General features: G+C 39.6%; 3 protein-coding genes across 4 annotated transcripts; 1 reads left to right on the top strand and 2 right to left on the bottom strand.

Annotated features, from left to right (window-relative positions):
- Positions 1-480: 480 nt before the first annotated feature.
- Positions 481-1845, bottom strand: LOC102611447 (short-chain dehydrogenase reductase ATA1). The gene is made up of 2 exons (XM_025093033.2): positions 1682-1845; positions 481-1598 (listed from the first exon to the last, which is right to left on the bottom strand). Exons 1-2 carry the CDS (start codon positions 1720-1722, stop codon positions 803-805), a joined length of 837 nt encoding a protein of 278 aa, XP_024948801.2. The 5' UTR covers positions 1723-1845; the 3' UTR covers positions 481-802.
- Positions 1846-2115: 270 nt separating this feature from the next.
- LOC102610853 (NADH dehydrogenase [ubiquinone] 1 beta subcomplex subunit 7) lies at positions 2116-6042 on the top strand. 2 transcript variants are annotated; one of them, XM_006492209.4, is made up of 2 exons: positions 2116-2617; positions 5887-6042. In XM_006492209.4, the coding sequence occupies exon 1, from the start codon at positions 2273-2275 to the stop codon at positions 2582-2584; it is 312 nt and encodes a 103-aa protein (XP_006492272.1). In that variant the 5' UTR covers positions 2116-2272; the 3' UTR covers positions 2585-2617; positions 5887-6042. The 2 variants fall into 2 exon arrangements, with proteins under 2 accessions (XP_006492272.1, XP_006492271.1); XM_006492208.4 differs by having other exon boundaries at positions 2118-2617; positions 5884-6042.
- Positions 6043-16234: 10192 nt separating this feature from the next.
- LOC102610546 (EP1-like glycoprotein 2) lies at positions 16235-17867 on the bottom strand. Its single transcript, XM_025092993.2, has one exon. It carries the CDS (start codon positions 17763-17765, stop codon positions 16392-16394), a length of 1374 nt encoding a protein of 457 aa, XP_024948761.1. The 5' UTR covers positions 17766-17867; the 3' UTR covers positions 16235-16391.
- Between the last annotated feature and the right edge of the window lie 648 nt (positions 17868-18515).

Raw genomic sequence — 18515 nt, 5'->3', positions numbered from 1 at the left:
ATTTTTAATTAAAAAGAAAGTGTAAATCGAAAATTAGTGGGCTCAAATAACTCCACTTAAAATATGTTGTCTCATTCATTCAATAAATCATTTGATAATATTTTACCCACCACTCTATACGTATTTACACTTCGATGCCAATTGCTTCTTTATTCAATTTACTCAATTACGCTTCTCTTTTTGTTTTCTAAGTAAAAAATTCTGAAAAATGATATATCGCAAACTATTGGGACACCTCCAATTCAACTGTTCAATAGAAACAATTTCGGCTTATAAACATCATTGTCCTGACCGAATGTTTCTCCGAGTACGGTTATATTTCAAAACAAGAACATTCAGCAAAGTTTTTAACAACTTATAATGCCACAATTTTGTCCAAAGAACATTAATCACAAAATTAGTTCTTTGTGATATTGAACATCTCTTTATGAAGATTAAGTTATTAACCTTGGAACTGACATATGGGTTTAGTTGATCTAATGACAAAGAACACTCCTTTTTTTTATTTCATTTCTTTTCACTAATGCTCTGTTCTTTTTTCTTGGAAAATAAGCTGTCTGCAGTGAATGCTCCGTCTGAAACCCAACCACAAGAATCACTGCCAAGAGTGGCATTCCCAGCACTCGATTCCCCCTTGTTATTCATACCATCCATTTTCATAGAAACAGAATATGGCCACAAGCTATGGCCACAACTACGTTTACGAAATATTTCTGGTAAGACAAATGTATTGTCAATTTTTAAACATCTTCTGGTAATAGAAAATCATTGCTCTCATTTTTTATGTTCCCATACTCAAGAACTATTGGTAGATAAAGCTCATGCTACTGGTACCTGTAGTATAACCTCCATCAATAACAAGATTGTGTGCTGTTATAAATCCAGCTTCTTCACTTGCTAGAAACAGCGCAGCTTGTGCCACATCTTCTATGCTTGCACTCCTCCCACGCAGCAAACTTCCACTCTCTCCCACCATCTTGCTCACTTCTTCAGGTTTCATATCAGCTTTCCCCAGGTACTTTCTGTAGGCATTCACAAGCATCTCTGAAGGAACTCCATGAGGCGAGATGCAGTTCACTCGAATTCCATGCTTGCCCAGCTCGCAGGCTGTGCTTCTTGCCAAGCCAATGATTGCCTCTTTTGACAACGAATAGGCATGGGATGCAAGGCCGCCCATGATGGCTGCAGAGCTAGAACTGCAGATAATACTGCCTTTTCTCTGGCCTTCGATCATGGCCTTCGCCGCATGCTTGATTCCATGTAATATGCCATTCAGATTAACTGAGAGAAGAAACTTCACATCTTCCATGTTAAGGCTTGTGATGCTGCCTCCAGAGCCAGAAATTCCAGCATTGTTGAACATTATGTCTAACTGGCCTTTCCAGGAAACTGCAAGCCGGACAGCTGATTCAACATCTTCTTCCTTTGTCACGTCGCAATGTATGTACCGGCCGCCTATTGTGTCGGCTAGAGCAGCGCCGAGTTCATCAAGAATGTCTGCTATGACAATGTGCGCACCATTCTCCGCAAATAGTTTAGCAGTGGCTGCTCCAATCCCTCTTGCTCCGCCAGTTATCAAAGCAACTTTGCCCATCAATCTAATTCATAGAATTTAACATGAATGTACTTAAAAGTTACAAAATTTTGCTTATATATAATTGGATGATCAGTGGAAACTAACCTCTTTGAAGATAACTTGTTTGTGTCATCACGTGCCTCCATTTCGTCCGTTGGTTCCAAGTTTGTTAGTATTTCTGCATTTGGATATTTATGCGAGGACAGTTCAAATGCCAAGATGAAGAAAGAAGATGTTTGCTAAAATATCTCTGTGCTTCTTGCTGTTTGATTACTCTAGATAATCCGATAGATGGTCTGCAGCTAGCTTATGGTTTGAAAGTAGTTGCTAAGGACAAAGAGTGTGTTGATTGAATGTATGTCAAATACCAAGTGACTAGGTGATAATTCCCCTGTTAAATATTAGTCTTACAAGTCAAATGACATTTTTGCCCTCCAGTGGTGCTATAGAGCCGGCTGAGATTGCCTAATAGTATTTAATATTTAGGTGCCCTTAAGTTTGTAAACAATTACAAAAACGGCATCGTGTACGCACCACAAAGCCATTGCTCATTGCTCGCCTCGTACAAACGAACGCCAGAACCACCAGTCAGACCACAACAAACGTAGCATTTAGAGCTGCGAGCTAGAGTTAGCGTTGAAGAGAGTAACAAAAGAAACACGAACAAACAAATATAAAAAAGAAGTCCATAAAATCATGGAAGTGCCGGGATCATCGAAGAAGATGATCGCAACCCAAGAGGAGATGGTGGAGGCAAGAGTCCCGATTCCATACAGAGACCAGTGCGCGCATTTGCTGATCCCACTGAACAAGTGCAGGCAGGCGGAGTTTTACTTGCCCTGGAAGTGCGAGAACGAGCGCCATTCCTATGAGAAGTGCGAGTACGAACTCGTTATGGAACGTATGTTGCAGATGCAGAAGATCCGTGAAGAGGAGGCCAAATTGAAGCAGTCCCAGACCCAGAAGGGCGCCCCCATCCCTCTTATTCCTAAGACCGCCAATGCTTAGTAATCTCAGCTTCCTTGTCCTTTTTTCCTTATAGTGAGTTTTCTTTCGCTGATTTGGGTTTTGATTCATGAGTTGTTTAATGCATGATCTTATTTGGGTTCGTGGTATTTTAATTTTTTTTGGATATTATTAGATTTTGTGATATTGCATAATCTAGGGTTTGATTTTGAACATTTTGTAATTTTTGAATTTCATCCGGGATGGATATCGTATTTTAGGGTTATTAAATTATGGGATGCCGTGCAAAATTCTGGGTTTTGAGCTGTTTAGGCAATTTCTGAGATATTGTTTATGGCTTCTGGCTTAACTGAGATTGTGCTTTAGTTTGGGGTTTGACTAGCTTTGCACTGTTTATGAACAATTCGGGCATCTTGTGGGTGGCTCATTTTTTCCTTTTTTTTTTAATTTATGTGTTCAATAAATATATCAGCCTGTGTTAGGACATGGGATGGGGTTTATTCTTCTTACTATTGGGTTTCCTTTTGGTTATTATTTAATCTACAAGTCCAGCAAATTTTGTAGTTTATGAATAGCGTGGTTTACAAATGATGTGTTTCACACTCAAAGTCAGAGTCGCATAAGAGCTTTCCTATCAATGTATAAGGGTTCATATTGGTGAGTTCTTTCTATATTGTGTAATATGTTATGAGGAGTACAAAATATTGGGTCCTTATGATTGCCTTTTAGTTAATTTATTGATGCACAATTGATGTTTCTTTCATGAAGACTTAAGGTACTTTTTATTTTAAGTTTCCAAACTGAGTTTCATAATGCTGTGTTTTGAATGTGGAGATTCATTTAAGTTTCATGCATAGCATTGCAAGCATGATGGGAATGTTTTAAAATTCTTTCTTTAATGTGGTCGAATGGGATGCTCAAATAGACCAGTCAATAGAAACTGATAAAATCAAAGGTCTTGTTGTGTTTGTCTGTCACTTGAAATTTTGAAATACTCATTCCTTCCAAACTGATGTTACTAACTTTTTCTGTGAACGTGATGAGGTCTTTTTCGCATTTGCACTAAGAACTTTTGATTGATTTTTCTTTTATGGGGAAAGCAAAGTGGTAATTGGAGAAATGCTTGCAAAAAACTGCAAATACATATTAAAATTAGTCTAGCATATCCGTTAGCCCTTGTTTAATGAAAAGGAATCTCCATTCTTCCTTAGCTTCAATCATATTGTCTGAAATTGAGGAGTGACAAGCAATGGTAAATCAGTGGGTTATCTGTTACTCTGTTGCTTAGTGGCTTAGGATATGTAGAATTTGATACAGCGAATTTCGACTGTATTTTGGGCCTATCACTGGAATTTACACTTTAGAAATGACGAGGGCTGCTTTGACGAAGGATGATCGTGGTTCATGTGAAGCTCTTGGAAAGAGAGAGATATGTGTAGGTTTGAGGAGATTAAAGCACCTGTATTGCAGATTGAATCTGAATATCAGATGCCTTAATCTTCATGAGAAAGTTTTTTTGTTCGCATTGTGTTTTTTTGGGTTCCTTTTCTGAATAGAAATGTAGACTGCTGGAGACTATTATCCTTTAGCGGTATAATTACATTATGTTTTGATGAATACTGACTGACTCTCTAATTCCTATTACTTAAGTATTTTGCATAGGATTTTTCTGTAGATGTTGAAATTTTTGGATATCTCACTTCCTAGAACAAGAAGAGACATACTGCTTGTCTCTGGTTCATGACATCCTGCCATGTGAATATTGCTTATTGCCGAAAACCAAATTGGTCATAAATCCTTGAATTCATTTTTAACCCCAAAATCCTTCCTACTGTGTTACACGTCAACATTTATTGGTACCATATCTTGATCATAAGACTGCTATTAACTTTTTCATCTTAACACATGCTGCAGTTATCGTTGCAGTTTTATTTCTATTTAGAAGGGCTTCGGTGCCTTATTTTTCTGATTAGAGAAATTACCTCAAAGTTCATATCATGTGATAGATCCTAGATACCCAAATTGCCATTTTATGAAAATTGAAGAATGTCATCCCATTTTAATGCATTTGTCTGATTATTGTTTTCAATATGTGATATTTCTTTTCTTAAATGTGATGCCTTACATCTCAGTAGCGATATTTCAGACCATGCTCTGTTGGTGTTTGACCACAGATAAGAAAAGATCTTTCATTCGATAAAGTATTAGTTGCCGTTTATAGAATTCATAACAAGTAAACGACTGCTTCTGACTATGGTAAATTCTTCATCTTCGGTGAATAGATCTTTTTGCATGGTTGTGAACGGTGAAAGTTCTTTTACTAGGATTTAGGGTTTCAAAGCTTAAGGTAATAGGGCTTTCTAAATTGCTACTTGTGACATATATCACGGGCCATAGCTGAGGTCCCATGCAAGCTTGTTTAGATAAGAGAGATTTGAACCCAGCCGTTAAGTATTTACTAAATGATTGTTGCGTTCTTAACCAAAAACAAAAACAAAAACCTTTTTCAGCTTCTGACTGTTAGATCTTATCATCTTGAATGAATTGTCCATTTCTGATAGTTGTGGCTTAAAATGCTTCCCACTAGAATGTGGTGTTCTCAAATTGTTGTTTTGCCTGTGGGCCAGGTGGCACTTTCTTTGCCTTAAGTTTTATTGGAAAAGCTAGAATAAATTTTTTTTGACTTGTTAGATAGAAGATTGAAAATTTGTTTCCTATCCAATATATATATATATATAGAAGATTGGAAAAAAAGACAAAAAAAGGTTATATGGAATTGATTTTCATTTCCATGCATAACTTGTATTTTCTTGACCAACTTCTTTAGATTGGATGTGGCATTTTTCATCGTCTGTGTGCTTGCAACAGTGCTTTAGAGGTTCTCCAGTTATTGTAGTAATTTGGTGGAGAGAATTGAGAAGCTTTTGCAGACATGATTTTTGTATATACAGTATGGATGATGGAAGTGGTACATCATGTTAGGGAAACTCAAACATGATGATGATAATTGTTTCTTATGCTCTGGATCGATTGCAAAAGAAGTTTCGGGCTGCACAACCCCCCCCCCCCCTCCCGCCCCCCCCCCTTTCTCTTTAATTTAGCTTTTTGAGTTTGAATGGCTTCCCCCAGAGGGAGTTCTCTTTTTCTGATATGCATTGAATACTTGTGAGGCATGCAACTATAGTTCTATTACTTAAAAAATAAGTGTGCACGTACTGCAAGTGCGCATCAGATGATGAGTGGGTTCAGTTGAATTTGATGGTTCTTGTTTTGCTTTTGGTTGACTGGAATTTTACACTAGTTCTGCTCACATATTAACATTTGATTTGAATATTGGACAGGAGGCTCTAAACCCAATGTGGATGCGTCAATGTTTGTTGCTGCCGTCTAATAAGTGTTATTTGGAACTGTTTGTTTGGGACTATTTAACCTTTTTATTGGTTCTGTGACCTTTTATATTGAATAAAAATTATTCAAATATGATGACATGATTTATGTTTCGCATCCAATGTCATTTTGATCTCTGATAATACTCAGTAAATTAAACTGGATATGGCCAAATCTATGGTAATGTGATAGATTCCTTGTGCATTGACCATGACACAATACAAAATATTTCCATTTTTGTTTTGTCTTATCATAATCAACTTATGTCTTAATAGTAAATATTTCAAATTACATCTTTCTTTTTAGATCACAAATCAAACCTTTTTCGAAATCGCTATCTTTCCTTCTTTTTTTTTTTTTTTTTGGGCCCTCTGTAATCAATCACTTCGGTCGATGTACTTCTGTTGTTCAGTCAATCTTTGTTTTTAAAAATGGTGTAAAATAGATGTTTTATTAAGCTTTATCCTTAATTCAAGTTATCCGCAAATGTAATTTGGGCTTTTAGTTTTAGGCATGATAAGCCCTTCATGAATTTGCCACCTTTCGAACTGGAAGACTAATTGAAAATCTTTTCGGGAAGATGCTGAAAGTGAAAGCTGTCGGTAAAGACTAAAAGAGATTGATTGATTGATTTATTTATTTATTTTTATTTATTTTTTATTCTTAACGGGGATGCAAAAAGGTGATAAAACCCAATGCGTGAATAAAACGTGGAAGAAAATCGAATTGCTAGAAGAGGTTAGTGTTTAACTAAAAAAAAGACAAAAAAGAAGAATATAGTCAAGTGGTTTTAGACTTTTGAAACAAAGACAAATTAAATAAGAAGATCGGGTCTGGGAATAGCATGCAGGAAACCTCCGAAAATATTGGACGTGGAAAAAACCCTAGTTTCGGAGGCACTTTTCATCCGCCGTTTAGGGAGGCTAGAACGACTAAAAAGGCACGGTTTCGGGATGAGGAAGGAGCTGGTGATCAGCCCGTGCAGGTTTCGTACAAAGAAACCTTAGTAAACTCTTCGCAAGCAATGGAGAACGGATATGGAGACGGAGCTCTGGACTGGGATTTTGAGGAAGGAGATGTGATTGAGGAGAATGATGGACCTATGCCGTCAATAGCATTCTCGGCTAGGATCCATGAGAAGTTGAGTGAACCGTGGAGGAATTCTGTTGTAGTGAAACTTCTTGGCCGGACAATCGGCTATAGGGCTCTCTGCACAAGATTGAACGTCATGTGGAAAACAACCATGAGTTTTTCAGTGATTGATTTAGAAAACAACTATTTTTTGATTCGTTTTCGTTCAAGTAATGATGCTCTCGATGATTTAACCAAGGGGCCTTGGCTGATAATGGGGCACTATTTAACGGTACAGCCATGGACACTCAGTTTCGACTTCACTAAAACGGATATTAATCAAGTCACTGTATGGATTCGACTGCCTGGTCTTGCTGTCCATCTATATGATCGAAAAATTCTGCAAAAGCTTGGAGATTTGGTGGGAACGGTGATTAAAATTGATGCGAATACAGCCTCTTCCATACGAGGACGTTTTGCTCGAGTTGCAGTCACAATCTCTTTGGATAAGCCGCTGGTGTCTCAGTTCGTTTTGGATGGAAAGATTCAAAAGGTGGAGTATGAAGGTTTGCCGGTGATCTGTTTTAAATGTGGGAGATATGGACACAATAACAACAATTGCAAGGAAGCTGGTGTAGCGAATGATGATGGAAATCCCCCCCAGCCTGCTATGCAACGTCAGGAAGACCATGTTCGTCAGAAGTTTGGCTGTCATGATTATAACAATGTGGAACCCTTTGGCCCTTGGATGATTGCCACGAGAAAGGGCAGGCGAACAAACGTTGGCATGGAGAAAAATAGTGAGTTAAACCGTAACCGAGAGCCGATTGGGGTCAGCACTTCAAGATTTCATGTTTTGGCTCAAGATTCAGATGAGCAGGAGGATCCAGCCCATGCAGCGGATCAGGATGGCCCATTTACTTCACGCCGAATGAATATGTCTGATCTGAATCCCATTTTTACCTCTCATCAAGAGCCAATGGCAAGACATGGATTAAGGCGTAAGCCTCATAACAAGGTAGTGATTACAAAACCTCAAGGGCAAAACATGGAAACCTCATGCAATCCTCTCCAGAACCCGTTCCAGTTAAATGGTTTTCCGACAAGCGAGAAGGACGTAAATCACACACCCCATGCAAACCGAAATCATACCCCTTTTGTGACGTCTCGGTTTGCAGTTGAGCTCCAACAAGTCTCTCACATTGCCTCCACTTTGGACTCAACGAAGCACACTGTAGTTTATTGCTCGCCACAAACATTACCCCCGGGGGATGGAAGGGAAGTGGACATTGAGCATAGAGCTCGGCAGGGAACAGACCCCCAGCATACCTCTGATCCGCCAGACTTTCGAAACACAACATGTGCTAATATTGTTGAGAATGCCCGGATCCACCCTGAGCAGTCTAGGAGTGGAACCGATGAGGCTGCAATGTTGGAGGGAGAGGAAACGGTGGTTCAAGAAACGCCCATGGCGTTGATGGCTGATATTATAGATCAGCAAAACTAAGGTTCTTTCATCCCCTACTGGAATTTTTTATGTCAGATAGCATCATGTTCTGGAATGTTCAAGGGGCGGCTTCGAATACTTTTCGCCGTGCTTTTAAGACGTTTGTTAAGAATTATAATCCTTCCCTGGTGGTGTTGATGGAACCTCGTATCAGTGGAAGAAAAGCAGATGATTTTATTAGGAATAGTGGATTTGAATATTCCCACCGTGTGGAGGCAGAAGGTTTCGCTGGGGGTATTTGGCTGCTTTGGCAGAATGTTATAGAGGTGGAGGTGCGGTTAAATCATAAGCAATTTATTCATTTCAAGATCAGCAAAAATAAGAACTTTGTGTCGTGGATAACGGCTGTCTATGCTAGTCCAAATCCTATGGTAAGGAAACAGCTATGGAATCACTTGGATAGCCTTGCTTTATCTGTCAAAGAACCTTGGCTGATTGGTGGCGACTTTAACTCTATATTGTACGCATCAGAGAAGCAGGGGGGAGCTGCATTACAATCGAGAGGGTGTGGCTTGTTTCGGCAGTGGTTTGATGACAACCAAATTTATGATTTAAAGTTCAAAGGCCCTCGCTTCACATGGTCTCGTGGCTTTCTCCTTAAAAGGCTAGATAGAGCCTTATGTAATAATGAGTGGCTTTTAAAGTTTACAGATAACTCAGTACTCCATCTGCCAAAAGTTGCTTCGGATCACAGACCGGTTCTAGTTCGCTTTGGAAGAATTGTACGGGGACATCATGGTAATAGACCGTTTCGGTTCTTGGCTTCTTGGTTAACACATGATCAGTTTAATAATTTTGTTAAGCAGACGTGGGATCCTCAAGCTTCTTATAGTGATGCGGCATCCACTTTTGTCAAAGAGGTTAAAGTTTGGAATCGTGAGGCTTTTGGGAATATTTTTCAGCGAAAACGTGTCTTAATGGCTCAAATTAACGGAATTCAAGCAGCTTTGGAGAAGTATAGTTCGAGGGGATTAATGCACTTAGAGGCACAATTGCGGAAAGATTTGGAGATTGTGATGGGGCAGGAGGAGATTCTTTGGTGGCAAAAATCAAGGAAGGATTGGATTATGCATGGGGACAGAAATACTAGATTCTTCCACCAAAAAACTATTGTTCGTAAGCGACGGAATAGAATTGAAGCCATCCAGGAAAGTTCGGGAAATTGGCTTTATAATGAGGAAGAAATTCGAAATCATGGAATGGGGTATTTTTTAGAATTATTCACAAGTGAGGTGGTAAACCCCTGCACTTATTTTGTTCGAAATTATTTCCCTAATCTGGTAGCTTTTGATATTGATTGTGTCGCTAACCCAGTTTTGGAAGAAGAGGTCAAGAATGTCGTTTTTAGTATGAAGCCGCGAAAGGCTCCAGGTACAGACGGGTTGCAAGCTATCTTCTATCAGTCTCAGTGGGCAGTGGTTGGGCCTTCCTTCTGCAAGTTTATTGTTGACATTTTTAACTCTAGTAAGATCCCTAAAGAGGTCAATACTACTCTTTTAGTGTTGATCCCTAAAGTGGAGCATCCTACTAGTTTAAAAATGTTTAGACCTATCAGCTTATGTACAGTAGCATATAAAACTGTGACTAAAATAATTGCGAACCGCTTGCAAGATGTACTGCCTGAAATTATAGGCCCCCATCAAACCAGTTTTGTTCATGGCCGCCACATTATCGATAATATTGTTGTTGCCCAAGAAGTAGTTCATTCTATGCGTCGGAAGACAGGCAAGCAAGGGCTTATGGCTATCAAGGTCGATCTTGAGAAGGCTTACGATCGGCTCAATTGGTCGTTTATCTTTGAAACTCTTCAGCTGGCTGGTCTTCCGATTAAGCTATCTAGGCTCATCATGGAGTGTGTTACTACAGTCAAAATGAGCATTTTGTGGAATGGAGAGGCTACAAAGGAATTTTCCCCAGGGAGAGGAATTCGATAGGGAGATCCTCTATCTCCATACATTTTTGTGCTTTGCATTGAGCGTTTAAGTCATGGTACTTCTCAAGCTGTGAGGGAAGGCTTTTGGAAACCGATCCGGTTGGCCAAACATGGAACTCCCTGTTGTGCAAATTTTAATGTACTCGCAAGCGCACGAATCTATTGTAGTATAGACTAATGGTGACGAGTGTCGATCCCACGAGGAGGTGGATTTTAATCATATATAGAATTAATTTTGTAAAAGGGTAGTTGGATTTATGGTGGAAATGATTTGGAATATGCTAATAATTAAATTAAAATGGCGAGAATAAATTCTAAAATTGGAATTGCAATGGAGAGAATAAATTGAAGAGAAAATCTATTAAATTGACGTACTTGGGTATCTGGATCCGTATCAACATGCATCATGGGCTAAATAATCCGTATTAATGCCAATTAAATCATGAGGGGGGAATCCACACCTCATGAACCACGCTCTAATCAATATGGTGCTAAGGGCTTATCGTGCCAAATAATAATAACCTTATACTAGAGGGCCGGTGAAACCAAGGCGGTACTAGACAAGATTAGTATTATTTGTCGACGAGAAGTCAAAACATCCACAAAAATTAGAGGGGAAGAGAAAATAAATTTACCAAATTAAGCCCATGACACATGTTGAGACTTCACCTTCAACCCAAGCTTGAAAGAAAATTAGCCACTCATAATTGAACTAGGGGCAAAATGAGAATTTATTAAAATACGAAGAAAATACAAGATGGAGAAGGAATTACAGAAAATGGATCCCAAAAATGGATTCAGAGATATCAAATTAGGGGGGGGAGACCCCCTTTTTATAGATACATGGAGTAAATCATGGCCATCGGATTAAAAACAGTTTGGACGCTCAGGATTGCGCCACGTCATCAGTCAACAGTCCACGGTTTGACCACGCGAATGAACAGTAACACGGTTTGACTCGGATGAACAGTACACGGTTTGACTCGGATGAACAGTAACGCGGTTTGACTTGGATGAACAGTAACACGGTTTGACTCGGATGAATAGTAACGCGGTTTGACTTGGATGAACAGTAATGCGGTTTGGTTGAAAATAATCCTGTGTGATGCATGTACCGTACGCGAGATTTTTCATCCACTGATATGCTGCCACGTCACCATCAACAGTACATAAGAATTTTAGCCCAACAGGATCGTGACACCTCATCAGTCAATGCCACATCATCGGTCAATGCCACGTCATCGATCCGTCTATGTGAACAGTGTTGTGAACAGTAACGTAGTTAGTACCGTACACGTGAATAGTACCGTACATATAAATAGTGCCATTTTTCCTTTTATGCTCCTCCTAAGGTTTTCGACTGTCCTGAGTTCAAAAGTGATGTCCGTTTTGCCGTCTGATCTCTCCTTTATTGTGAAATGACTATAATGCCCCTAAAATACATAAAATACTTAATTAAAATAAAACACATGTAATTAAATCACAAGAAGGTTAAATACATAAAAGTAAGGGTTGTTAGTAAGACTTGAAATGTAAAATGACGGTTTTCTCCTTTATAAATATGCATTTTCTAACACTCAACACTCCCCTAACTCACCTTTTTTTCGCTGATGATTTACTTTTATTTGCAGAAGCCTCAATTGATCAAGCCTATATCATTGACGAAGTTTTGGAGAATTATTGCCGAAGCTCTGAAGCAAAGGTTAATAAATCGAAAACCAAAGTTTTTTTCTCTAAAAATGTATCAATTAGAGATGGCCAGCTTATTGGTGACACATTGGGTTTTTCGGCTACTAAGGATTTGGGTTCTTACCTTGGCATGCCTCTAATCTACTCGCGGGTGAATAAAGCTACATATCAGTCCATTTTGGATAAGGTGGACATGAGGCTTACTGGATGGAATGCCGCACATTTATCTTTTGCTGGAAGAGTAACTTTGGCGCAATCAGTGGTTCAGGCAATGCCTATTTATGCAATGCAAACAGCTTTACTTCCCCCCTCCCCCGGTGCGCCAGAAAATTAACACATGTCGCCGGTTTATTTGGGATGGGAAATTGAAGAGGCATAAGCTTAGTATGGTGGGCTGGGACAGAATTTGTAAGCCAAAGACTCACGGAGGTTTGGGATTTAAAAAGTTGGATGTGATGAATCAGGCGTTGTTGATGAAGCTAACGTGGGAAGTTGTTTCGAATTCGGACAAATTATGGGTAAAGGTGTTTTGTTCTAAATATGGCTTGGATCTTGGAAACTTACCGCTTACTCTTCCGGAGAAACAAGGATCTCGAATTTGGATGGCTATAAGGAAAACATGGGCAGACACCATGCATGGAGCTCGCTGGTCAGTTTGTAACGGGGAGAGAGTTCGGTTCTGGTCTGACTGTTGGGTAACAAAGCACGAACCCTTGATAAATCTTGCCATCCTGCCAATCCCGCACGAGCGCATCAATGATTCGGTGAGTGAGTATGTCACTGAAAATGGGGGCTGGAACTGGCCGAGTTTTGAGCACTTGCTACCTAACTTTATCCTTATGAAAATTGCATCAGTTATGCCTCCCGCGCCTGAACTAGGTGTTGATAAAATTTTTTGGAGTTTTGATCACAGAGGCATCTTTACTGTCCGTTCAGCATATGACTCCATCTGCAGCCATAACCCTGCCATCAAAGAAGAAATGTGGAGCCTTGCATGGTCGTGGAAGGGACCACAGTCGGTTCGGCTTTTCCTCTGGCAGATTATGCATGGCAGCTTAAAAACTCATGGCGAATTAGTTCGACGTCATATTCCCGTGTCAATGGCATGTGATAGGTGTGGGGCTCCGGTTGAAGATATTCTTCATGCTTTGAGAGATTGCCCGTGTATCAAACGGGTATGGTTGTGTCTTGTTTCAGAGGGTGACTATAACTCTTTATTTCACGATAATCTCCGAGACTGGATTATAGCAAATCTTCAGAACAAGTCAAAGCCTGCTTCTCACATTCCTTGGGAGTGTGTTTTTGGGGTGGCCGTTTGGAGATTATGGTTCTGGAGAAATCATTTCATGGTCGAAGGAAAATTGGTGGATAGCTCAGCAATCATTATGGATGTTATGGCCAAAGCAAATGAAATTCATAGAATTAATTTTTCTCATATGAGTCAGCAACCGAGGAGAAGAGAGATCTTTGTCAGTTGGCAGGTTCCTACATGGCCTTGGTGCAAATTAAATACGGATGGTTCCGTTCGAAATTCAAGTGATGCAGGAGCTGGTGGTGTTATTCGTGACTATGTTGGAAATTGGATTTCGGGATTTTGTATGAATATTGGGGAGTGTACGGTGGTTATGGCGGAGCTATGGGGTCTTTATCAAGGGCTACTCTTGGCATGGGAGGCTTGCATAAAATGGCTATTAGTGGAAGTGGATAGTCTGTGTGTTACACAAATGATTTCTAAGCAGGTAGTCGTGCCTAATGTTTCCTATGCTTTAGTGGTTGCAGTACGGGATCTTCTTAATAGGAACTGGCAAGTTGGTCTAACCCACATCTATCGTGAAGCGAATTCAGTTGCAGATTTCATGGCCAATATGGCTCTTTCTCTCCCTAATGGGATGCATTTATTTACTAGCCCGCCTGTGGGCATTTATTCAGCTATTTTGCAGGACATGATTGGGGTTGCTAAACCCCGTATTGTTCCGATTTAGCTCTTTTTACAGAGCCCTTATTAATAAAAAAAAAACAAATAAGAAGATCGGGTTCTGGAATCTGAACATTGTTTAACTTTTAGGTGGCTTCAATGCCAATTACAAAGAACTGCTCTTAGTCAGCCAGCGTTTCGGGTCCAAAACTGGAGGCAACAAGACAGTAGTCGGTTTATCATTTTCTTCCAAACGATCAACTTATGCTAATATTTCTGTTGATCTGCAATTATTTCATCATCACTTTCCTGAAGCCACCTTCATGATATTCAGTACTTGTTCTCCATTCGAGTGTATATCCTTTTTGTGTTTATCCACCATGTCCGACTATTTTTTCTCCTCTGCTTTGGCCTTTCTTCTTGAAAAGGCTTAGCTTATACTTCTCTACCTCCTCAACCTGAGATCGGTCAAAGATTTTCCGCATCCCCAGTATCTCCAACACAACAACTCTAAAGAAAGCTACAGATATTCCATCCGGGAGCCAAATAGCTAGGCTGGAGTTCCTCTCATGGTCGTCACAAGTCACAATTCTGGTCCCAGTCGATCATTTTCGACAAACCAGAATCACCACTTGATCCAAATAATCTTCCTGATCAGTTTCATCAGCAATGTTTTTCTTCTTCCAAAAGAAATAGATCAAGACACTGATCAAAATTAAGAAGCCAAAGAAAGATCCAAGGCTGAACCCGAAATATATTTATTTACCTGAACCGTTTCTTTCCACCTGTACTTGCACATGGCACCGGCAAGCTCTGAACCTTAATGTAAACAGTTGGGTTATAATGAGTCTTTTCCTCCTCATTATTCATTGTTCAAAATTAAAGATTTCAGATATTGGGTAGCAATTTCCAGCAGAAGAGTTCCAACCATTCCGAAAAAGAGCAGCTTTGCACGCGCAATTCACTAAGCAGGCATGTTTACAATTACATGTCTCCGAATCTACATCCGTAAGGTCTGAGCTAAAGATGAAGAAAGTGACACGATTAATCTCGACAGAACGGCGATCTTGCGGAGCTTCACATGATAATGTAGTAATCCGGGAGCACCCAACGGCAGGCTGTCTATATCATTCATTAGCTTGAAACAGGTCGTAGGGCAACTGCCTTGCCTGCCGCCAGGGCAGATGCCATACTTCCCCGCAAACCATAGGATAACCGCATTAATTCCCTAAAATAACTTGTGAAGAGATCCCACACTTCTGCTTACCCTTTGAGTGTTTGACAACTCTAAAACTTTTTAATTAAAAGTTTTAAATGTCCATCAGGGCCACAATCTCGTGTAATGTGCTGGTGATGGAAACTGGATCACTTGATTCGGGGGATCTAATCAATAGTGCCAAGAACATACATATAGCCTGGTTCCTTACTTGTTTTTATGCCTCTCGCTCTGTTTTCGTAATACACTGCGTAATGAAGAACTATTAGACTCTATGAAAGCAAAGCAAACACTCCTTCATGAGTGACAGAAAAACCTCCATCAAGCACAAGCTGTAAGTTTCTTCCCTTCCGCCAATTTTTGCCCAGGAGCCATTACCACCGACGCTGTCTAATTATGAAAACAGCACAAAAGATAAGCGTTACAGGTTCCGTTACAGAAGTAGCCGCATGCATATCAGGAGCCTGAGGCTCTCCTCAGAAGGATGGCTGCATCAGCAAATTCATAAGGTAGAAAAAATGAGAGTTAATTTTGGATTATTCATCGTGGATTAACAATTTTCAAAATACCATAACTTTAATTTACTTCATTTTTGTTTAAAAAATTTTGGAAAAATGGGGTGCATCTTGATGAAAAGTTTTTTGTCTTTTAACAAAAATAGAAGGTAAGTTGGGTTTTATAATAGCTAATGGAGTATTTTGAAGATTGTTGTTTTATGAGAGGATGATTGGAAATAAATCATATAACTTTATGATAGAGCTAATACAATTTTTTTTTTGAAATAGATATTTCTAAATCTTATATAATTCATTTATATGTAAAATCTTATAAAGGACGTCATATATATTTTTCCTCTAAAAATTAATGTTAATAATTACTTATTTCTTTAATTCGTTACTAATTTTACTTATTTCTTTAATTCATTCCTGTTTGTTTACCAAAAATAAATTTAAAATTCCAGCATTTTGCGTGTCTAGAAGAAACGATAAAAAGTGTCACATAAAATATGAATATTACACATAGGTAATTTATTTCATCAGCAAGTACAAAATGCATTAATAAATTAAATCTTTCACTTGAGGCTTCGGAGATACTCTAGAGCCGGGCCCTATCATGACTCGTCTTATTTCCTCACTTTAGCGTTGCCAAGTTCTGAACCTTAATGTAAGCAGTTGAGTTATAATGAGTCTTTTCCTGGTCATTATCAATCATCGAAAAGATTTCAGACAGCAAGGAGCACTCTCCAGCAGAAGGGTTCCAACCATACCGAAATAGAGCAGCTTTGCACGAGCAATTCTTTAAACAGGCTTGTTTACACGTCTCCGAATCTGTATTCGTAAGGTCTGAGCTAAAAGTGAAGTAAGTGATATCATTAAGTTCAACAAAACTATGATTTTGGGAAGCTTCACATGATAAGGGAGTAATCGGGGAGCACCCAAGGGCAGGCTGTCTATCCTTTATTGGCTTGAAATAGATTGGAGGACAACTGCATTGCCCGCCGGAGCAAATGCCGTACTTGCCGCAAACCATAGGATAACCGCATTCCCCAGAATAACCAGTCAAGAGATCCGCCACTTGTGTCCACCCTTTCGATGCTTGCCACTGGTAAACTCTTAAATGTCCGTCAGGCCACAATCTCATGTACTGTCCCGGTAATGATGCTGCCGGAGGAACAGAAAGTGCCCCTTCTGGCTCGCTTGGTTCCGATAAATTTATGAATAAAGCTAAGCTTCCATTCAGATATCTAACATAGCTTGGTTGCTTTCTTGTTTTCGTGCCACCGACTCTATATTCATAGTACGGTACTGGAGTATTATTAGACCCTATGGAAGCAAACAATCCTTCCTTAGTAACAGAAAGTGAAAACAAACCCCCATCCATCCAATTCGTGGTTGAAACACTAGCTGTAAGTTTCTTCCCTTCCACCAATTTTTGCCCAGGAACCAGCGAGTCTGTCGGATGATCGAAAGATTGCCAAACTGCTGCATTTTTCTTGTTGAAAAGTACAAGGTTGCCCGTGTCTGTCAAGTTTAAGCCCACAACAGATTTACCATTAGTATTCGTCGACCAAGCTACAGTCCCGTCAGCATCTCGCAAAACCAAGTTCCCACGTGAAGTGAGTTCTAAGGTTGCATTTATCCGAACAGGATTGTTACGGTTAGCAGCCCAGACGACCTGTGGGAATCCGATTGCTGGCGCAACGATTGAGGAAGCGCTGTTGGTTTGAACTATGAAAACAGCAAATAGATAAGTGTCGCAGGCTCCGTTACAGAAGAAGCCACATGCATATCTGGGGCCAAAGGTTCCCCTAAGAAGGATGGCTCTCACCGTTGATCCGTCGGTGAAAGCTACGGAATGAGGAGCTGACGGGCTATTGACCCATTTAGTTGAGAGTTTTGCTGTCGGATAATCAAAACTTTGGCTTCGGGCATCAACCAAGAAGGAAAACGGTGTAGAGAAAATAAGAAAGAAAAGAACAGAGCACCAGTTCCAGCTAACACTCATCCCGAAAATGTGCAGTGCAATTCAGATTAAACAGGATGATTAGAAAGGGAGATTGCAGGATTTGGTTTAACTGCAGAATGATTCAAGTATGCAGCAATTGGTTGATTGGAAAACTTATTTATAGAACAAAAGTCAAACCCTCTAGTCTCGTTCTACGCGTGTCTTCCCCCACCCACAAGTTCAATGCCCATAGATGAATTTTGAAAAACAGGCAATGATAAGTTTAAGAAGTTATGTCTTTGTTTTTCCCTTGGTCAAAACCTTCGAGAAGAAAGAGACTCAGACCCATCCACAGTTTAAATTTAATAAAAGAGTAGGCCAATGGGCTACCCTCGTTGCTAACCCTTTCCATCAAAGCGCCTAAGGGCCTAAGGGCAACCTCAACTCGAGTCCCGACACACTCAAAGATTCTACTCTTTCATTAGGAAAATGGGTAATTTTTAGGGACCTCCCTTGAGGTTTGAAGTATTAATACTTTGATAGAAAGTATTAATGTAATTACACATGCCTCCCTCGCCGTTAAGTATAAGTTAAGTTGACCGTTAGTTGACTATTAAATTTACTAAAATACCCTTCCCGCCAAAATAATAAATTATTAAATAAAATGGATGAGAACCAATGGGTATTAAAAATGGCGGGAATCACAAAAAATCAGAAAAAGACCAAAATGTCCAACTATATGAAGTAATTGACATTGTTTATTAAAAAAAAGTAAAACTAAAATAAATTTATAAAAGTAGCAGTTGTAAG

Source organism: Citrus sinensis, chromosome 2 (genome assembly GCF_022201045.2).
Source record: "Citrus sinensis cultivar Valencia sweet orange chromosome 2, DVS_A1.0, whole genome shotgun sequence".
In the NCBI taxonomy this organism is placed as follows: domain Eukaryota; kingdom Viridiplantae; phylum Streptophyta; class Magnoliopsida; order Sapindales; family Rutaceae; genus Citrus; species Citrus sinensis.
This window is presented reverse-complemented; position numbering and strand designations above follow the sequence as displayed.